Source organism: Emydura macquarii, unplaced genomic scaffold, assembly GCF_026122565.2.
Source record: "Emydura macquarii macquarii isolate MOO-44397 ecotype Brisbane River unplaced genomic scaffold, CSIRO-AGI_Emac_v2 contig_2636, whole genome shotgun sequence".
Lineage (NCBI taxonomy): Eukaryota > Metazoa > Chordata > Testudines > Chelidae > Emydura > Emydura macquarii.
This window is the reverse complement of record NW_027132773.1, coordinates 818,302-835,228: the sequence shown is the minus strand read 5'-3', so window position 1 is coordinate 835,228 and position 16,927 is coordinate 818,302. Positions and strand designations below refer to the sequence as shown.

General features: G+C 37.4%; 1 protein-coding gene across 1 annotated transcript in view; it reads left to right on the top strand.

The window, feature by feature from the left end:
• The window catches only part of TRHDE (thyrotropin releasing hormone degrading enzyme), a 288,144-nt gene extending 272,491 nt beyond the window's left edge, over positions 1 to 15,653 (top strand). Inside the window, exons 16-19 of the mRNA XM_067564009.1 lie at positions 3,550 to 3,717; positions 4,209 to 4,349; positions 10,193 to 10,274; positions 12,540 to 15,653. Coding sequence (XP_067420110.1) covers positions 3,550 to 3,717; positions 4,209 to 4,349; positions 10,193 to 10,274; positions 12,540 to 12,683 — 535 coding nt within the window. The 3' untranslated portion in view covers positions 12,684 to 15,653. The remainder of the gene's footprint in view (positions 1 to 3,549; positions 3,718 to 4,208; positions 4,350 to 10,192; positions 10,275 to 12,539) is intronic.
• Positions 15,654 to 16,927: the final 1,274 nt, after the last annotated feature.

The following is a 16,927-nucleotide window of genomic DNA, read 5'->3' as shown; positions in this document are numbered from 1 at the left end:
CTGTTTCAATTAGATATCATTATAGAACTTGCCTCTGCTGTAAGTATAACTATGCTAATGTGAGATTGTCTTTCATGGTTAGGGATGGCTGGGTTTTCACACAATGGTTTGTTTATAGTGTGGATAAGACAACATGGTTCTGTAACCATACAGGGGGATCTATCATAGGCTAGGACATAATTCAGCTGGGACCTGTTAACCCTTTAGAGGTGCAGTGCCGTTGCCTTGTCCCAGTGGCCAATATATGATCTGGAGGCTTTTTTCTCTACTTCTCTAGAAGTACCAGTGAGCAATAGAAGCCTTAAAATGTTGAAAAGGTGTATTGTTTTCACTTTCCAATGATTGAAACATGTCCAAAGGGATATTCAGCAAAGCAGAAGTGTATTTTTCTGAGAACTTTCTACTTTTATCAGTAAAAATATTCTTCAGTGGAAAATGGTACATCTCATAAACATGCATCAGAAATGAGAGAGGATAGTAGACTCTGAGAGCCAAACTCAGTTGCTAGTATACGTTGTTGGTACCAATGTAAGTGCTGTACTAGGCTGTGAATTTGGCCTTGAGAGACTGCTTCAGTAAGTGATGGTCTGTCAACCCCGGTGACTTTATTGTATAGCTATTTACCCATTGGCATGCTGATCAGATAGGTGAGTCTCCATGTATTTATTTTTCTCCCAGCAATATCACTGTGAGGCAGTATTTACTCAGATGACATTACTCCATCAGTTGCTTACTTAGCACCATAACAGAGGAAAATGATCCTGAATGCTTATGGATCAATGTCTTAATAGATGAAGCACACGATGGTTTATTAGACAATTTCTGCACCAGATCACCAAATCACATTGGGGAACAAGATGACTAGCTCCTTATGCACCTATATATAATATGTAGGGGGAAAAAACTGTGTGATCATAGGGGATTTCAATTTGAATAACATATTCTGGAGATCTCATGCTGCCAGTACTAAAACATTCTTAAAATTTCTAAATATTATAGATGACAATTTCCTAATTCAGAAAGTATTGCATCTAACACGGGGAAATTCTATATTAGACCTTGTCTTGACAGATAAAGAGGAACCGATCAGAGAACTAAAAATAATGGTAACTTAAGTACAAGTGATCATGACTCGATCGTATTTATGATGCACAAACAGAATAAAGTCCAACCAGTGATATATATACTTAGTGCTTTAAAAGGGCCAGTTTCACAAAGGTGAAAACAATTAGGAGTCAAATCAGCTGAAGGAAATAATCATAAAAATGTTAATGATAATTGAGAATTGTGTAAGAACACTTTACTAGCTGCCTCAAAAGCTGCAATCAAAGAAGAAGGCTGTATTGGATAAAAAACTAACCCAGTTTAGAGGGAAAGTGAAGGCAGCTATAAGAAATTTTAAAAAAATAAAAAAAAAAAAAGAGGAAAAGAGGGAAGTTGACAGCTTGTGATTTATATTCACTACTAGGGATTGTAGCAAATTGATAAGGGATGCAAAAGGACACAAGGAGAAATCTATGGCCAGCAGAGTTCAGGACAATAAGAAGGAGATTTTTTAATATATTACAAACAAAAATAATAATAACAATCGTATCAATCCATTACTAGACTGAAATGGTAGAATTATCAATAATAATGCAAAAAAGGTAGAAGTGTTCAATAAAAAATTCTGTACTGTATTTGAGGGAAAATGATGATGTAGTCATATCATATAGTAATACCCTCTTTCTGTTCCACACTCAGGGAGATGTAAAACAGCAGCTATTAAAGTTTGACATTTTAAAATCAGCAGGTCTGGATAACTTGTGTCCAAGAGTTATAAAAGAACTGGCATTTTAAAAGGGTAAATGACTTCCATCTTGGTCAAGATGATGGATCTGTCGATATGGGATTTGATTAATAAAGAATAAAAAGAGGGCAATATAATTAATGCCATTCAATGTAGGTTTATGGAAAAAAGAACTTGTCAAACTAATTCAATATGGGGTTTTTTTGGTGAGATCATAAGTTTGGGTGATACATGTAATAGCATTGATTTATTATACTTAGACTTCTGTAAGGCATCTTGGTACATTTTGATTAAAAAAAACTTGAACGATATAAAATTGACATGGCATACATTAAATAGATTAAAAAATGGCTAACTGATAGGTCTCAAAATGTAATTGTAAATGGCCAGTCACCATCGAGTGAGTATGTTTTTAATGGGGTCCCACACGGATAAGTTCTTGGCCCTAGGTTATTTAACATTTTTAGTAATGACCTGGAAGAAAACATAAAATCGTCACTGATAAATTTGCAGATGACACAAAAATTGGGGGAGAGGTAAATAATAAAGAGAACAGGTCACTTGCACAGAGCAATCTGGATCGCTTGGTAAGTTGGGTGCAAACAAACAATATGCATTTTAATATGACTACATATAAATATATACCTCCAGAAACAAAGAACATAGGCTATACTTACAGAATCAGGAGCTCTATCCTGGGAGCAGTGACTCTGAAAAAGATTTGGAGGTTGTGGTGGACAACCAGCTGAACAAGAGCTCCCAATGCTATGCTATGGTCAAAAAGGGCTAATGCAATCCATGGATGCATAAACAAGTGAAGTAGGAGTATAGGGAGGTTATCTTACTGCTGTATTTGGCACTGGTGCGACTGCTGCTGAAATACTCTGTCCAGTTCTGGTCTGTACAATTCAAGAAGGATGTTGATAAATTAGTGAGGGTTCAGAGAAAAGCCACAAGAATGATTAAAGGACTGGAAAATATGCCTTATAGTGATAGACTCAAGGAGGTCAATCTACTTATTTTAACAAAGAGAAGGTTAAGGGGTGTCTGTATCACAGTTTGCAAGTACGTACATGGGGAACAAATGCTTAATGATGGTCTCTTCAATCTATCAGACAAAGGTATCAGAAGAGTTCATGGCTGGAAGTTTAAGCTAGACAAATTCAGGCTGGAAGTAAGGCATACATTTTTAAAGTGAAGGCAATTAACCATTGGAACAAATTACCAAAAGAGGTGGTGGATTCTCCATCACTCGCAATTTTAAAATAAATCTTGGATATTTGTTGAAAAGATATGCTTTAGTTCAAACAGGAATTAATTCAGGGAAGTTCTATGGCCTGTATTATCAGGAGAGCTGTCTAACTGATCACAGTGGTCCCTTCTGGCTTTATTATCTATGAATCTATATGAGCACATGCTTTTTTAGAAGGCTAATGTATGTGCCCTGACAGTTATATATGTTTGTGAGCTGGGAAGCTAGAAGACTATAATTTCACACACTTATGGAGTTGTGATGGATGGGGTCAGGAAAGGAGTTCCAGGCATATGCTATGCTGGCAGAAATTTTATCAATTCAATATAGGGTTTTGGAAGTTATCAGCGAAGGGAAAAACTCTGAAAATAAGTGTCATTCACCAAAAGTTTGTAATTGTTATAGTTTTTTTTGAGTCTTACAGGAATTCAAGTAGTAATGTCCTATGTCCCTTTTCATTACTCTGAAGCGCCTTATTAATGCAATGCTCTATGGGTTGCTTTTTTAGAATTCCACTAAACGTCAGAGATGTCGTCTACTGTACAGGAGTTTCACTAATGGATGAAGATGTATGGGAGTTCATTTGGATGAAGTTCCACTCTACCACAGCAGTATCGGAGAAGAAAATATTGTTAGAAGCCTTAACTTGCAGTGATGATAGAAACTTGTTAAACAGGTGGAAATAACTATTTATGTGTTTCTGATTCTTTGTCATTGATAATTGTTGCAGTAGTAATATTGCTGCCTCACCTGAGCATTTATCTGTAAATGAGAGAGCCTGGTTTTAGAGCACAGAATCACTTTCTAGTTAGTGTCATGTGGTTTTGAATTGAACATGCATGAATATTGAATGATTTCAGTTCCAAACCATAAATAGGACAGGTTCACTTAGCTGACTTTTTGATCAACATGGTCTCAGTGTAGAGTTCATAAAGATACGGGAAGTTAAGAGCAATTTCACGTAAGGTTTTTTTTATTCAAAAGTATATGCAATCTTTGCAATCTCACAAATAAAAATCAGAGTTCTCCTGGGAATTTAAATAAATCTTTTATCAATCTCTGATCTTTGCTAGCATTCTAAAGATGTTTTGTTATTAGATGATTAGCTTTATGGATTTTATTGGTAAAAACTAAACAGTTTTTTTTCTCCTTGACTCACTTCTAAAGGCTTCTGAACCTGTCTCTCAATTCAGAAGTTGTCCTGGATCAAGATGCAATTGATGTCATAATCCATGTAGCTCGAAATCCACATGGCAGGGATCTTGCTTGGAAGTTTTTCAGAGAAAAATGGAAAATATTAAATGCCAGGTAGAGATAATAGTTATTTGTAGTGTCTTATTTTGTCTGTATGTCTGTAGATATTTTAACTATCCATTTTTATGTCTAATCCACTCTCCTTCTGTTCATATATATATATATAAAACAAAGATGTGTGTGTGACCCTTCCGTGCCTAGGGTAGCCACCTGCAAATGTCAAGGTCAGGGCAGGCTGCAAAAGGAGAGCAGATTCTCCCAGCACTGGTGGGTGACACTGAAGTCAGACTTCTCAACTAGCCACAAACAGTGCTTCTGATTCCCCACACCAGTTATCAAGAAGCCAAAATAAAATATACACAGCCCCCTTTACTGCATTTCAGCCTCTGGCTCCCAATCAGCCACTAGGTCCAGTAAAGAGACCAGTTATTTAAAACTCTATGCTCTTTACCAAAAAGGTTTCTCCTGACCCCAAAGAGTCAGCCACAGTACCAGATCAATATAAGTTTGGATCTTACCCAAAATACTACGTGGCCAGCCAATCCTTCAGTAACTAAAGCTAAAGGTTTATTATAAAAAGAAAGAAACAAACTATAAAAGAAATGTTAAAGGATTAAATCAATCAGATACATACAAATTATTTGAGTCATTTGAAAGTCCATATATAGTAGAATTGTGGAGTTTACAGGCTTGTATAGTCCCTCTGGTGTACATCCAGTACCTTGATGGGTCTCAGTCCTTTGTTTCACAGCTTCAGTTCAGTTCAGTTGTAGATGAGTTGATCCAGAGGTAGGTGAAGACTGAAGACAAAGACAGACTAAAGACAAAATGGATGTCGTGCAGCTGCCTTTTATGTCTTTTGGCCTTTTCCATGCCACTTGTGGAAATATACGGGAACAAAATGGAGTCCAGAGTCACATGAGTAAGTCCTGGTGACTCATCAGGTATATCCTTGGCTTCTCCCCCTGGGCCCCTTGTACCTGTGAATTTCTTAATGGGCCATTAAGCAGGCTATTGCTGCAGCCATCCTGTCTGGGGCGTCGCCCAGACATAGCACAATTTGAAAAAAGATATATTAACCATATCCATAACTTCCATTACACACGTAACACATGAACATAAACGTTATCATCTTACTTAGCATATTAGAGCCTTTCTAACAGTACCTGACACAGCATATCTCATATAGATTATTATGATTTTGACATATTGACGTTAAACAATATAAAAATGCTCCCCCCAATCTAGCCAGCGTGACAGTGTGTATAAAATATATTCTATATAGACATAAATCTATTCATAGATGTATCTATCTACCTGTCTATGTATATCTCCATCATCTATATACATATCCATTACTGCATAGTCTTTGTGATGATATGTGCTGTATATATGGCAAATCCACAAGTTCTGTTTTTCTTAGACAAACAAACCTCCCCATGGGAGTTTTGCCTGAGTTATGTCTGACTGAAAAATCTGCTTCAGAACATGGTAGCAAGACAGTGGAGAGAACCTTTTTGCAATGCTCCAGTTTTTAAGGAATGGAAGAATATTGAGTACAATGGAGCATCATTCCCCTTCCCTCCAACTTTGTTAACTTTACACACTATTTTCATTCATATGAAGGGCCAGCCTTTTGGATGGAGGTATACCTGGCCAAGAGAGAGGGGAGACCTTTGGAAAGCCACTCTCTATGATGTGCTGTGCCCCATAGCTGAAGCTGTTTCTTTGTGTAATATAATTTGGACCCTTGCAACAGTATCTTACTCAGAATCCCCATCCATGCTCTCAAAACTCATCTGAGGGAGATCTTGATCTAGATTGAGGCAGGGAACCAATTGGAAATATTCTTGGTTCTTTTTGGGTGTCTTGAAGACCAGCAGGATTTCACCACCAATCACTGGACATAACCAGGTTAAGAGAGCCTACACCTCATATCAGCTCTATGGGCAGCTCCATCACAACCACCTCCATATCGATCAGAGGAATTGTCGGAAACTCCATGTTAGTGAATCTTTCCCACAGAGTATAGAATTTGGCCTTATGTTTGCTGCCTATGATGCTTTGGTTAAGATTTTGGGGGCTAGCAGAATTTATGGGAGTTCAGTTCAGCTCAGAAAATTGGCTTTGAAAAGAAATTTGGTTTTGGAGGTTTTTAGTCCAGGAGAAAACTTTTCAAAACAAAGTCTCCCAAGCCAATTTTAAGTTAAAAGAAGGGAGAGGGGGGAAGAGATCTTTCTTTTTATGCTGTTGTAACTCAAAATGTCTTCATTTAAATTCAGTGTTAATTATTTATCTCATTTTTTTCCTATGGAACCTACCACTGTGGTATCCATGTGCTTTACAAGCAGTAAGGAGTTTAGCCTGTGCAGTAGGGAACTTAATTATCTCTGTTTTGATGGGGAAGTGACAAAGGGCCTTGTTCTTGTCTCAGTCTTGGGGCTACTCAATACAGTGCTGGTCCTCAAATACAAATTAGGGCTTGTCTACACAAACATTTAGTTCACAGCAAGTTGGAGCATGAATCTACCATGTACTATCCTGGCACACTCTAACTATCCACGTGTACCCTGCTGACATGTATTAACAGATCATTAATGTATTTTGATTTAGTTCTCTTTGAAACAGCACCAGATTAAAGCATTTTAGCGAACTGTTAGTATATGTCAGCCGGGTGCACATGGATAGGTAGAGTGTCGCAGGCTAGTGTGGGGTAGATTCATCCCAGCTTGACATGAAATAAATGTTTGTGTAGATGAGCCCTTAGAGTAGCCCAACCGGGAAATCACCCACGCAAGGTTAGCAGTGAGCATGCTCCACCTGCATGACTGACAGTTCCAGGACACATTGTGCATTTTAGGAAGTACACCGCTTCTCAGGCAATGAATAGAGCTCTTATTGCATAATCCTGATAGACTGAAATGACTCAAACATTTCATGCACATAAATTTTGTAACAGGCAATTGAAATCTTCCATGAAAGGTTGTTTTAAGCATCGTAAAAAAATATTTAGTGAAAGATCCAAGATCTGACACTGACTGAGGAATGCATGATAATAATTTTAAATTTTTGTAGTACTAGGATCTTTTTAAAATGTGAGTTCATTTGCACGATGGGCTGTACAACATTTCATTGCAGACTTAATCAAGGCAACATACTGTCCCAAGATATCTTTTTTCACAATGTTTATTTTGTCATTACTAGATATATAATTTTATTAAATTTTGTAATATTTTGTAATATACATTAATTTAATACAGTGATCATCTCTATGGTATTTTCCATTGAATTTATTTTGAAATACTTAGCAGTTTGATAGAATAATATGAAGCATCCGAGGACAATGAAGTGATGCCAAAACTTGAATTTTCTTTCACTATGAAATACTGTGTGTCATTGGGATGAAACAACAGCAACAAATATTATTCCCTCATGTCATTTTTTAAGTGTATTTGTCACACCCCTCAACCAAACTATAGCGAATGAGTAGAATTGTCAAAAGTGCTTAAATCATATTTTCAAAACTGACTTAGGTCTTGAAGAACCTAACCTAAGGCTCACTAAAAATTAATGGGACTTAGGCCCCTAAGTACCTAATTCACTTTAGAAAATGGGACTCAGGATCCTTAAACACTTTTGAAAATTTTACCCAACATTTGATAATAGGAATTCCTGCATTCCTTACTATTGGTCTGATTCTCCTCTGCCTTCTCATTAATTTACAGCTGTCCAAAGTAGTTGGGAAATGCTACCACACAAACTCCAACTTATATACCCACTGTGCAGAGGTGAAATGTCTAGAAAAGTTGCAAGGTTTTGGAAAATCAAGCCCTGTAAATACAGGAGCAGGGAAAGACTCCCACCATTCCTATATGAACTATTTTTGTGAGGCAAAAATACTGGTTTGCTGGTTCTGTAATACCATTACTGTTTTCTGTGACAGTTTGTCAAGATCAAAAGAGTAGGTTCTTTCCCACAAATATAGAGTTAATTTTGTATTTGGTATTTGCAAAATAATATTTGAGATTTTTTTTTTAACTTGAGGTTTTTCGAGTGGAGAGCGTGAAGGTGTTACCCTGGTTAATGGGTACTTTCTTTACACGTATGGGCAAAGGGAGATAATCAGTGCATTAATTCACAAAGGCCTAGTTTTTAAGGAAGTGATGATTTTTACTACTTCTTGTTTACACTGTGGAAACAGTGCAGGTTACTTAAAAAATAAAATGCCTGCAACTCTTTTCATGAGTCACTTCTGTGAAGTGGACTAGTAACCTTGTCAAAAGGCCCCATCAAGAGGTGTTTCCAGTTTTCTAAACAGTCCGTTATGAGGCTGAGTTGCAATGGTAACAATAGAGTACTTGGTTAGAAAGCCTAAACATGCTTAAAGGACCATGAAATCCATACATCTTTCCATAAGAAGCATTTGCCTCTAGGTGTCTGTGTATGTAAGTGTGACTGAAGCTTTGGAAAAAGAGATGTGCTTGCTGAAATATCCATGAATAATTCAGTTATTAGTGAACAGGGAGTAGGAATTTTGTTACCTGCAACACTGTTCCTTACACAGAAGTTCCAGGTAATAAGCAACGGAACTTATCCTTCAAAAATAGCAAGTTTTCCAAAACAGCAAGTTCATTTTTAGGGTTTTATGTTTATTTAAATAAAGTTTTCATTTTTCGAAAGACTCTGCCTTTCACCACCTAAAAGGTTTAAGAATAATTAATTTTAGTATAAGGTTGATATAAACAGAAAAGAAGGCTGTGCTTGTGCTAGAACATTTCAATTTGAAGTATGAATTGGTTCCCCAAATCTGTTTGGAGAAATCAAATGTGTGAGCCTAATTCTGTCCTCAGATAAACCCAAATGTGCGTGCATATATGAGGGCAGATTCTCTCTCTTTAAACACAATTATGTCCAGAAGAAGGTAGATAAATTAGGTGTTGTTTTAGGGACTGGTTCACTGGTTTCATCAGGTGACTTGCTATGTTGAATGATGGCCAATCCTGATTGGCTTCTATTAGAATTCAACTCCACATAGTAGAGATTTCAGAGTAACACTTTCAGGTGTAATGTAAAAACTCAGGAGCCATCGCTTATCTTTAGCCCAATAGATGTAGATTGTTTTTTGAGGGTTTTTTTTATTGGGCACACTAGATTTTTCAGACAAGCAAGTGGAATGGGTGGTGTTTTAATAACCACTTTCCAAGTAAGTGAATGTGGAATAGCACAGTTCAGTGAAGTACAGTACATTCAGCAACAATAGCAGGATACAAATTTGGCTTTGGACACCCATCGTCCAAGACTTCGTATTATCATTGGCTGGTTACTTCTTTTGGAGATGTCATCATCCCCATGTTTTTATCCTCAGGGCTTGCAGGGCTATACAGGGAAGTTAATTTAGGGTAAAGTAGGATGAAAATTTAAAGTGGAATAACTATTGCTGATTAACTTTGTCTATGAACGCTTTTATTCCAGAATAAGAGGGTCCACAAAGAGTTAATCAGGAATAATTAGTCCACTTTAAATTCACACCCTATCTTACTCTAGATTAATTTTCACATGTAAGCAAGCCTAAGTACTGGAAGGAGACAACCAGATTCAGCTCATTTGTGTAATGGCCACTAGTTATGTAAATGAAATGGGTGAGGAAAAGTGGAAAAAAGAACGCACAACTAAAAGAGAGTAGGTTTTAAGGCTTCAGCTGCAGAGGTACCACACACCCTTTTCCTAGACTGTCTGCTCCTCTCCCTCTTGGCTTTGCAATCTATATGGACCAATAGACACTGAGGTAATTTTGAAGGGGCTATTGTCCCTAAATGGAAATCTGTGTTATCAAATACTTCATTCAGTTCATCTCGTACTTACGCTAATTTGATATTTGCGTTTTTCTGCCCTTGAAGATATGGAGAAGCATTATTTATGAATTCCAAACTTATCAGTGGAGTCACAGAATTCCTTAATACTGAAGAAGAACTAAATGAGGTAAATATTACATGCATCTCAGTGCTTGAACTTGTTTTTGTGTTAATTTTGTTTTAACTTTTTAAGTCTTGGGGTCTACGCAGTATCACCAAGGTGAGAGCAGCTACGAAGATCATAGGGGCTGAAAAATCTTTCTGCTGACTGCGAACAGACAGTGGCCCTAAGGAGGTTATGAGTCACTTTGGGGTTCTCTCACTCAGCACGACCACCGGACTGGGAGGAGGATCCAGTCATCTAGGAGCTCTGGTTGCATAGCAGGTGACACAAGCCCAGCCTGCTACTGTGCAGCAAGAGGCTACTGTTCTGCAGCTGTTAAACCAAATTGCCATGGAGCCTAGGTGGGGTCTGTGGGAGGGAGATAAAGCAGACAACTCCTTCTCTGCAACACGACGGTATTAAACTTATTCTAGTCTGAATGCTGAAGCCACGACTGTGAGTTCCTGTTCTATTGCTCTCCCTACAGTGTGTGGCTGGGGAACCAGACATGTGACTTTTAAATAGGATTTTTAACAGTTTAGAAATATTATAGGACTATAAGCTTGTATGTAAACTTTTTCTCAGCACTCTGGCTTTGGGATAGAAGATTATGGCTCAAATTCTGCCCTCAGACTGCAGTACTAGGTGGTGCTGTACTGCTAGAAGTGCCATCCATTGGTCAAGATGTTAAAAACTGGCTTCTTGTATCCCTTTTAGGTAGATGCTGTAGAAAAAGTTAAAAGCTACTTGGATTGTGATAAGAGTAGGGGATAATGTCAATGCTCTGTTTCCTTTTCCTTCACCTACAGTACTTTAAGTATGAGGATAGCTGTTAACCTTGGAATTCTGGCCAGATTCCACTTCAGTAATTATATAGATCCTGCCTAAATTAGCCTGATCCTTCAATTGAATATATCATCCACTTGCCTGTCTGAGGCTTTGTGGTGGTTTTGTGGTGAATCAAAGACGAACCAAAGGCAGGCTACAGTCCTCTTGATTGTGCTGTATTCTTCCGTGCATCCCAGTTTTGCCAAACTCAGAACTCAATGAAGAACACCAGCTGGCTTCCCCAAGGCCATCCATTTGAGAGTGACATACCAGCCAGTTGTCAACATCAAGACAGCATGCAAGGGCATGCCGGACTCTGGGTTTCCACCTCCATAATGTTGGTAGGCTGCTTCTCTTCCCCTGAGACAACCAGGCCATGAAAGTGTATCAGTAAAAAAAGAGGGTCTTCTCTTAAAAGATGCTGAGCACCTCCTGTGAGGTGTTGAGCACTCTCTGTAAGTTCAGTTAATGTTAGTGGGAACTGGGAGTGCCTAAATTACAGGATCAGACCCTTTAGCTTTAAACAACTGCACAAAATGCTATAGTATAATGTCAAGTTTAAATAAATACACAGAATTTAGCCTCACCACAAAAGAAACTTTTGCCAACTATTAACAACCTCTCCTAAAAATCAACAGTTTTACATATGAGGTTACCACCAACATGTGGTGCAGACCACCCTACCACGTCTTTGTCTAAATCTAATATTAACCCAAAGAACATCAGTGCCACTAGCAGGACAATCCAAATTCTGATGGCACATCCACCCTTACCCAAATCAGACTAACACACAAGGCAGAGCTATTTGACATTTGCTGATCCAGGCCAAAGTTTTCTTGTAATAGAAAGAATCTTTTTCAGTAGTCCAAAATCTGAGAATGATTACCAACATACTGCTCTTGAGGGACTCTTCACACTGTAACTATGATTAGTAACTTCTTACATTGATACACTCTCTTTTCTAAACAATCAACCTGTGTAGTAATAACGTAAGTAGTTCTTCAAGGCTAAGTTTAACATCCATTATAATGTTTGATTAAACCAACCCTCTTTAGAGGCAGCAGGGTTGCTTCAGTTTGACTTTGGCTTATAAAGCTGAACTGGGAGCATTTCCAACACTCCCAATTTAGTTTCTTAAGTAGGAGTAAAACTTCAAAGCAGCCCAGCTGTCTGCAAAGTGTAGCAGCTGGGCTACAAGAGAGAAAAAGGAAATGATATTAATGTGATCCGGCATTGACATGTCAATATCTTACGGTGCAATTTGAAGCAAACACATCGTGCCTAATTGACACAGTCTGCTGTCTTATTGCATTTTGCAATAAATCTCTTTACTTGATATTACATTTACTTCAGCAGCGAACGTAGAGTTTTGTCCTAAATATCTGACTGGTTTATATGCATTGCAAAGATTTCTTCACTACAGTTCCATTTTAAATTTTAAATTTTAAATTGTATTTCCAGCTGAAGAATTTTATAAAGAGCTACAAAGAAGGAGCTGGTTCCTCTTTCTCTCGAGCTGTCGAAACAGTGGAAGCCAATGTACGGTGGCAAATGCTTTATAAAGAAGAACTATTCCAGTGGCTAAGAAAATCCCTGGCACACTAATCTCCGTCTCTAACTAACTATTTAACAGGAAGTTGTGCAAGAGGAGGTGCAATAGGTGAAATACTAAGAGCATTTGACATTGAAATGGTGAAGACAAGGTCAGAATTGCAGGGAGTTTTCTTGCACTGGGATCCTATTAAAACCATAAAGGAATTCTTGCAAGAAGAGATAGTCATGAATGCTTGTGAAATCCAGTCTTCAGTGTACATGACCAAACACGATATTAAGTGGTGCATGTAAATGTTACCGTCAGTTTGAAAAAACTTCAAAGAGTATTTTGTGCATGGTTGTATGGTCCCTGCCTGTATTCCAGCATGCTTACTTATAATGGCCAAGTTTTGTATGTGAATTCCTGTTACATCAAAGATGGGCATTATGCAAAAGCACAAAGACTATCTATGACAATCAGTGTTGCAATGAACAGAGGGAATAGAGAGAAGGAGAAGACTCCAAACACAAGGGCAGCACGAGATGTGAAGTCATCCTTACATGATAGATGCCAATCATTTCAGCACTCAGATTGTCTCTTACTGATTATAGGGATACCAACTCATTTTTGAGTTGCCAGTTGTTATATATGCAGTCTCCCCATTTCTGTATTTAAATAAAGTGTACATACATTGAGAGACACCAGTCACATAGTATACTGTAATTTCATAAGCTAATTATATTCGCTGATGATTAGTGAAAAAAACAATTTAAAGCTCTAATCATGAAACGTATGCAATGTTTATGATGAGAACTTTGCAGAGCTGCTTGGACAGAACCCATAAACTGCCTCCTTTGAATGCTTTTATGAGGCAATGGTATTCAGGTGTTTTACTCAACTGGTGTGTTAATTATGCAGCTGCTAATGCACAACTAACAATTATCATAACTCAAATGGATATAGGTAAAAGAGGAGAATAACCTGGATTCTTGAACACAAAATGAACCAGTAAAACTATCTTGCACATGGTAGGCCAGCCTCTGTAATGATCTAATATAAACAACAAATAACCTAGATTCTCCATGATTGTGTCGGCTTTGAGTGATATTTTCACTCAAATATGCTCCTACCATTTTTGCCAACTTCTTTTTAAAAGTGAAATTTGGATATATATTTGTAGTCATTAATGTTAAGAAAACTCTTCTACTTCTGTTTCCCTTTTCCTGTGATTCACATAAAGTATTCCAGAGATGCTGTTCTAAATCTGAATTTTTTTTTCCCTTCCCAATCATATAAAATAGTGAATTTTCTAGTATTTAATGACCTTCTGCACCATTGGTGCCATCTATTGGCAATGAAAACTGGTGTTCTCATCTTAGGCCCAAAAATTCTTCCATGCTGTGCAGCATGGAGAAGAGCAGAACCGCAGAAAGATCACAGGAAGTGGGTTATGGTAGTTCAGATATATACTAGTATTTATATACTGTATATATATACTAGTATTTCTGCCCCCACCATTTAACTGTTTCTGACCCTTCTGCAACATGGGAGACCAGCTTTGTACAGCTGAGGGAATGTGGCCAGCCAGAGTGGGGAACATTTTACATAGCAATTCAACTCACACAATGCATCATAGTTGGAACTCATCTTCAGCAAGTTTTTCACAAATGGGTCACAAGCGGGCACTGCACAAGGAACCAGCCAATATCAGCATAATGAATTGGCAGATTGGAGTGCTAACGGTGTTGTAGGGGGAGAAGAGACTCTGTAACATAGCCTCTTGTTCCCATGGAATTCTGTTCCTCAAGAACTGATAGCCACATCCCTTGAGTATTCTGCTCTACTACTGACTGTACTGACATGAGTTAATGCAGCAGAAGAGACAGCCCAGGAGCTACTAATCTCTCCTTCTGTGTCTTTTTATATGGACTAAGTGTATGAAGACCTTGTTTAGGCATTTGTTCCACTGCATGCTAGCCTGCAGCACTGCTGGAGAGTGCGATCTTACAAAAGAAGAGGGAGTCCTTTGCTTCTGATAAGTCCTAAATGTTAGTGTTGCAGTGTTAGTGAGCTTCTGCTTTCCTCCCAGAGACATCCTCATGTCAGTGTTGAATGAAGTAAGTACTCCTTATATATCTTTTACCTACCTCACAGGGATGTTGTGAGGCTTAATTAATGTTAGTAAAGCACTTCAATATCCTCTGATAGAAGGCACTTAAAAGTGCAAAGAGTTGTTATTATGTGGTTGACCAAACTTTGCCTCAACACCAATATGTAGCTGTACTTTTTCAATTTGATGACAAAATACCATGCAGATCTGTCATGATCAAAACAAAGCCAAATATATTTGACCAGAGCCCTTGGCAAATCCCTTCAAACTTTTGTTGATCAAAGAGATTACAGGAAGCTAAATGCTCAAACATGAACGAGCTTGGAAATTTCCGTAAAAATGTGTCCTTTTTTCTTTGTGCACAATGGTTTGAATATCTCAAATTGCATTCTAGCCTCTCATTGTTCACTTGTTTGTCACTGAAGTTTGAACTTGGTACATTCAGGACATATGTAGATGTTTCCAAAGATAATGGGCTAATATTAGGCAGACTGATACATTACAAAGTAGAGATTTGCTTTTAGTCATGTGAATTCCAGATTGCCAGAGCAGTTTTCACTATTGCTTTTTTAGATATGGGATTCTAATGATTTTTAGTCTTTTCTAGTAAGTTAAGATAATGCTGGGTGCAAATCTAACATTTTCGTTGCTTTATTAAAATTTTAGTGGTATTGAGAGACTGGTCTACCACAAATATCAAGCCCTAGCTAAATATACTGTACATACCAATTGTTGTATTGCATATAATTATTGTATTATAGAGTGATATCATATTACTGCTATAGTTAAGGCCGAGTTGGCCTTTCCAGTATAAATCAATAGTGTTTATTTTTTAATATTTTGTATTTTGCTGTTTCACGTTGAATCAGGTTTAAATTTAAATGGCTTAAATCCAATAAAACTATAGCTGTTTTGTACAGTATTCAGAAACCCTGCATTTAGATATGTCTTCAGAAACTTTTCTTTTTAATTTCCAGACAGTTATGTCTTAAAAAGAGCAGCTGATACCTCATGGAAAGCCTTATAAAACATTCTTCTTAGAAAAAAATCTGTTTATCGTATTTATTTTTCTCTGCTGTTCCTGTGTTCATAACTAGAGATAGGTCTGAGCTGCAAAATTTGGATTGAGATCCAGATTTTGAATACTCTAAACTTCAATGCATGTTTTATGTTTGGTTCATTCAAATGCAGGTTTTTTGTTTGGTCCATTTTAAAGAGAGGGAATAAACTACAAAATCTGGAATTATAATGCAGTTTGGATTCTCAACTCTACCAAAGCATCAGGGATACTTGGATGTTGCGTGTTTGGTATATGCCCAACTCTACCCTTAACATTTGCACGAACTCAGAATCTCTTTATTCTTCTTCTATAGCCAGTAGTTATCCCTTACTAGATAATATAGGGAAACATCCACAGCAGACATAAATAGGTGCAACTCCATGATAATACAATAACTTATTGCATTGCTATAACACTCTTCAGCATAAAATCCGAGTGTTCCTTGAAGCCAGTAGAGTTACCTCAACTTATGTCAGTAGTGAATTTGGCCCATTATGGTTTGTGGTATCATAACTATTAGTATAGCTCTTAATGATGACTAGACTAGAATTATGTGAATATTTTCTTCTTAAACGTAGTTTTACCTGTATTGTTTTTGGAAGTATATGAGTGTTAGCTTTGCATGTTTTTGGTGCAAAACAATAATATTTCATTAACTAGGGCCAGGTACACCTGAAACCTTATGATCCTTTCAGTACTATGGTGTGAATTCCAATCCTGTAATGGAAGTTGAAGATGGATTTTGTTCAGTTTTAGGATTTTGAGTGTTTCAAACAGTCCTAGATGTCACACAGAATTGTGACCTCAATTGGTGCCGATAAACTCTTTCACAACAAAGATCCTGATTTATCCAATTAACCGTTTATTATTAAAGAATAAAAGAAGAGAAATAACAGAAGCATTATATATATATATGAGAAATATATTAAATACATTAGTCCTATAGACAAGTTTCCCATAACGTTTCAGCAGCTCTAATTATTTTTCATAGAATATTGCAGGTAGGAAGAGCAGCATTTTCAAACGAGGGAGCCTATATGTAAACATCTAAATAAAAGTGACTTGGTTTTTCAGAGCCGCTGGTCACTAACCCCTGCCACTGAAATCAAGTTGTGGTGAGCAGAGCTTGTCAAGAAATTCCAAAT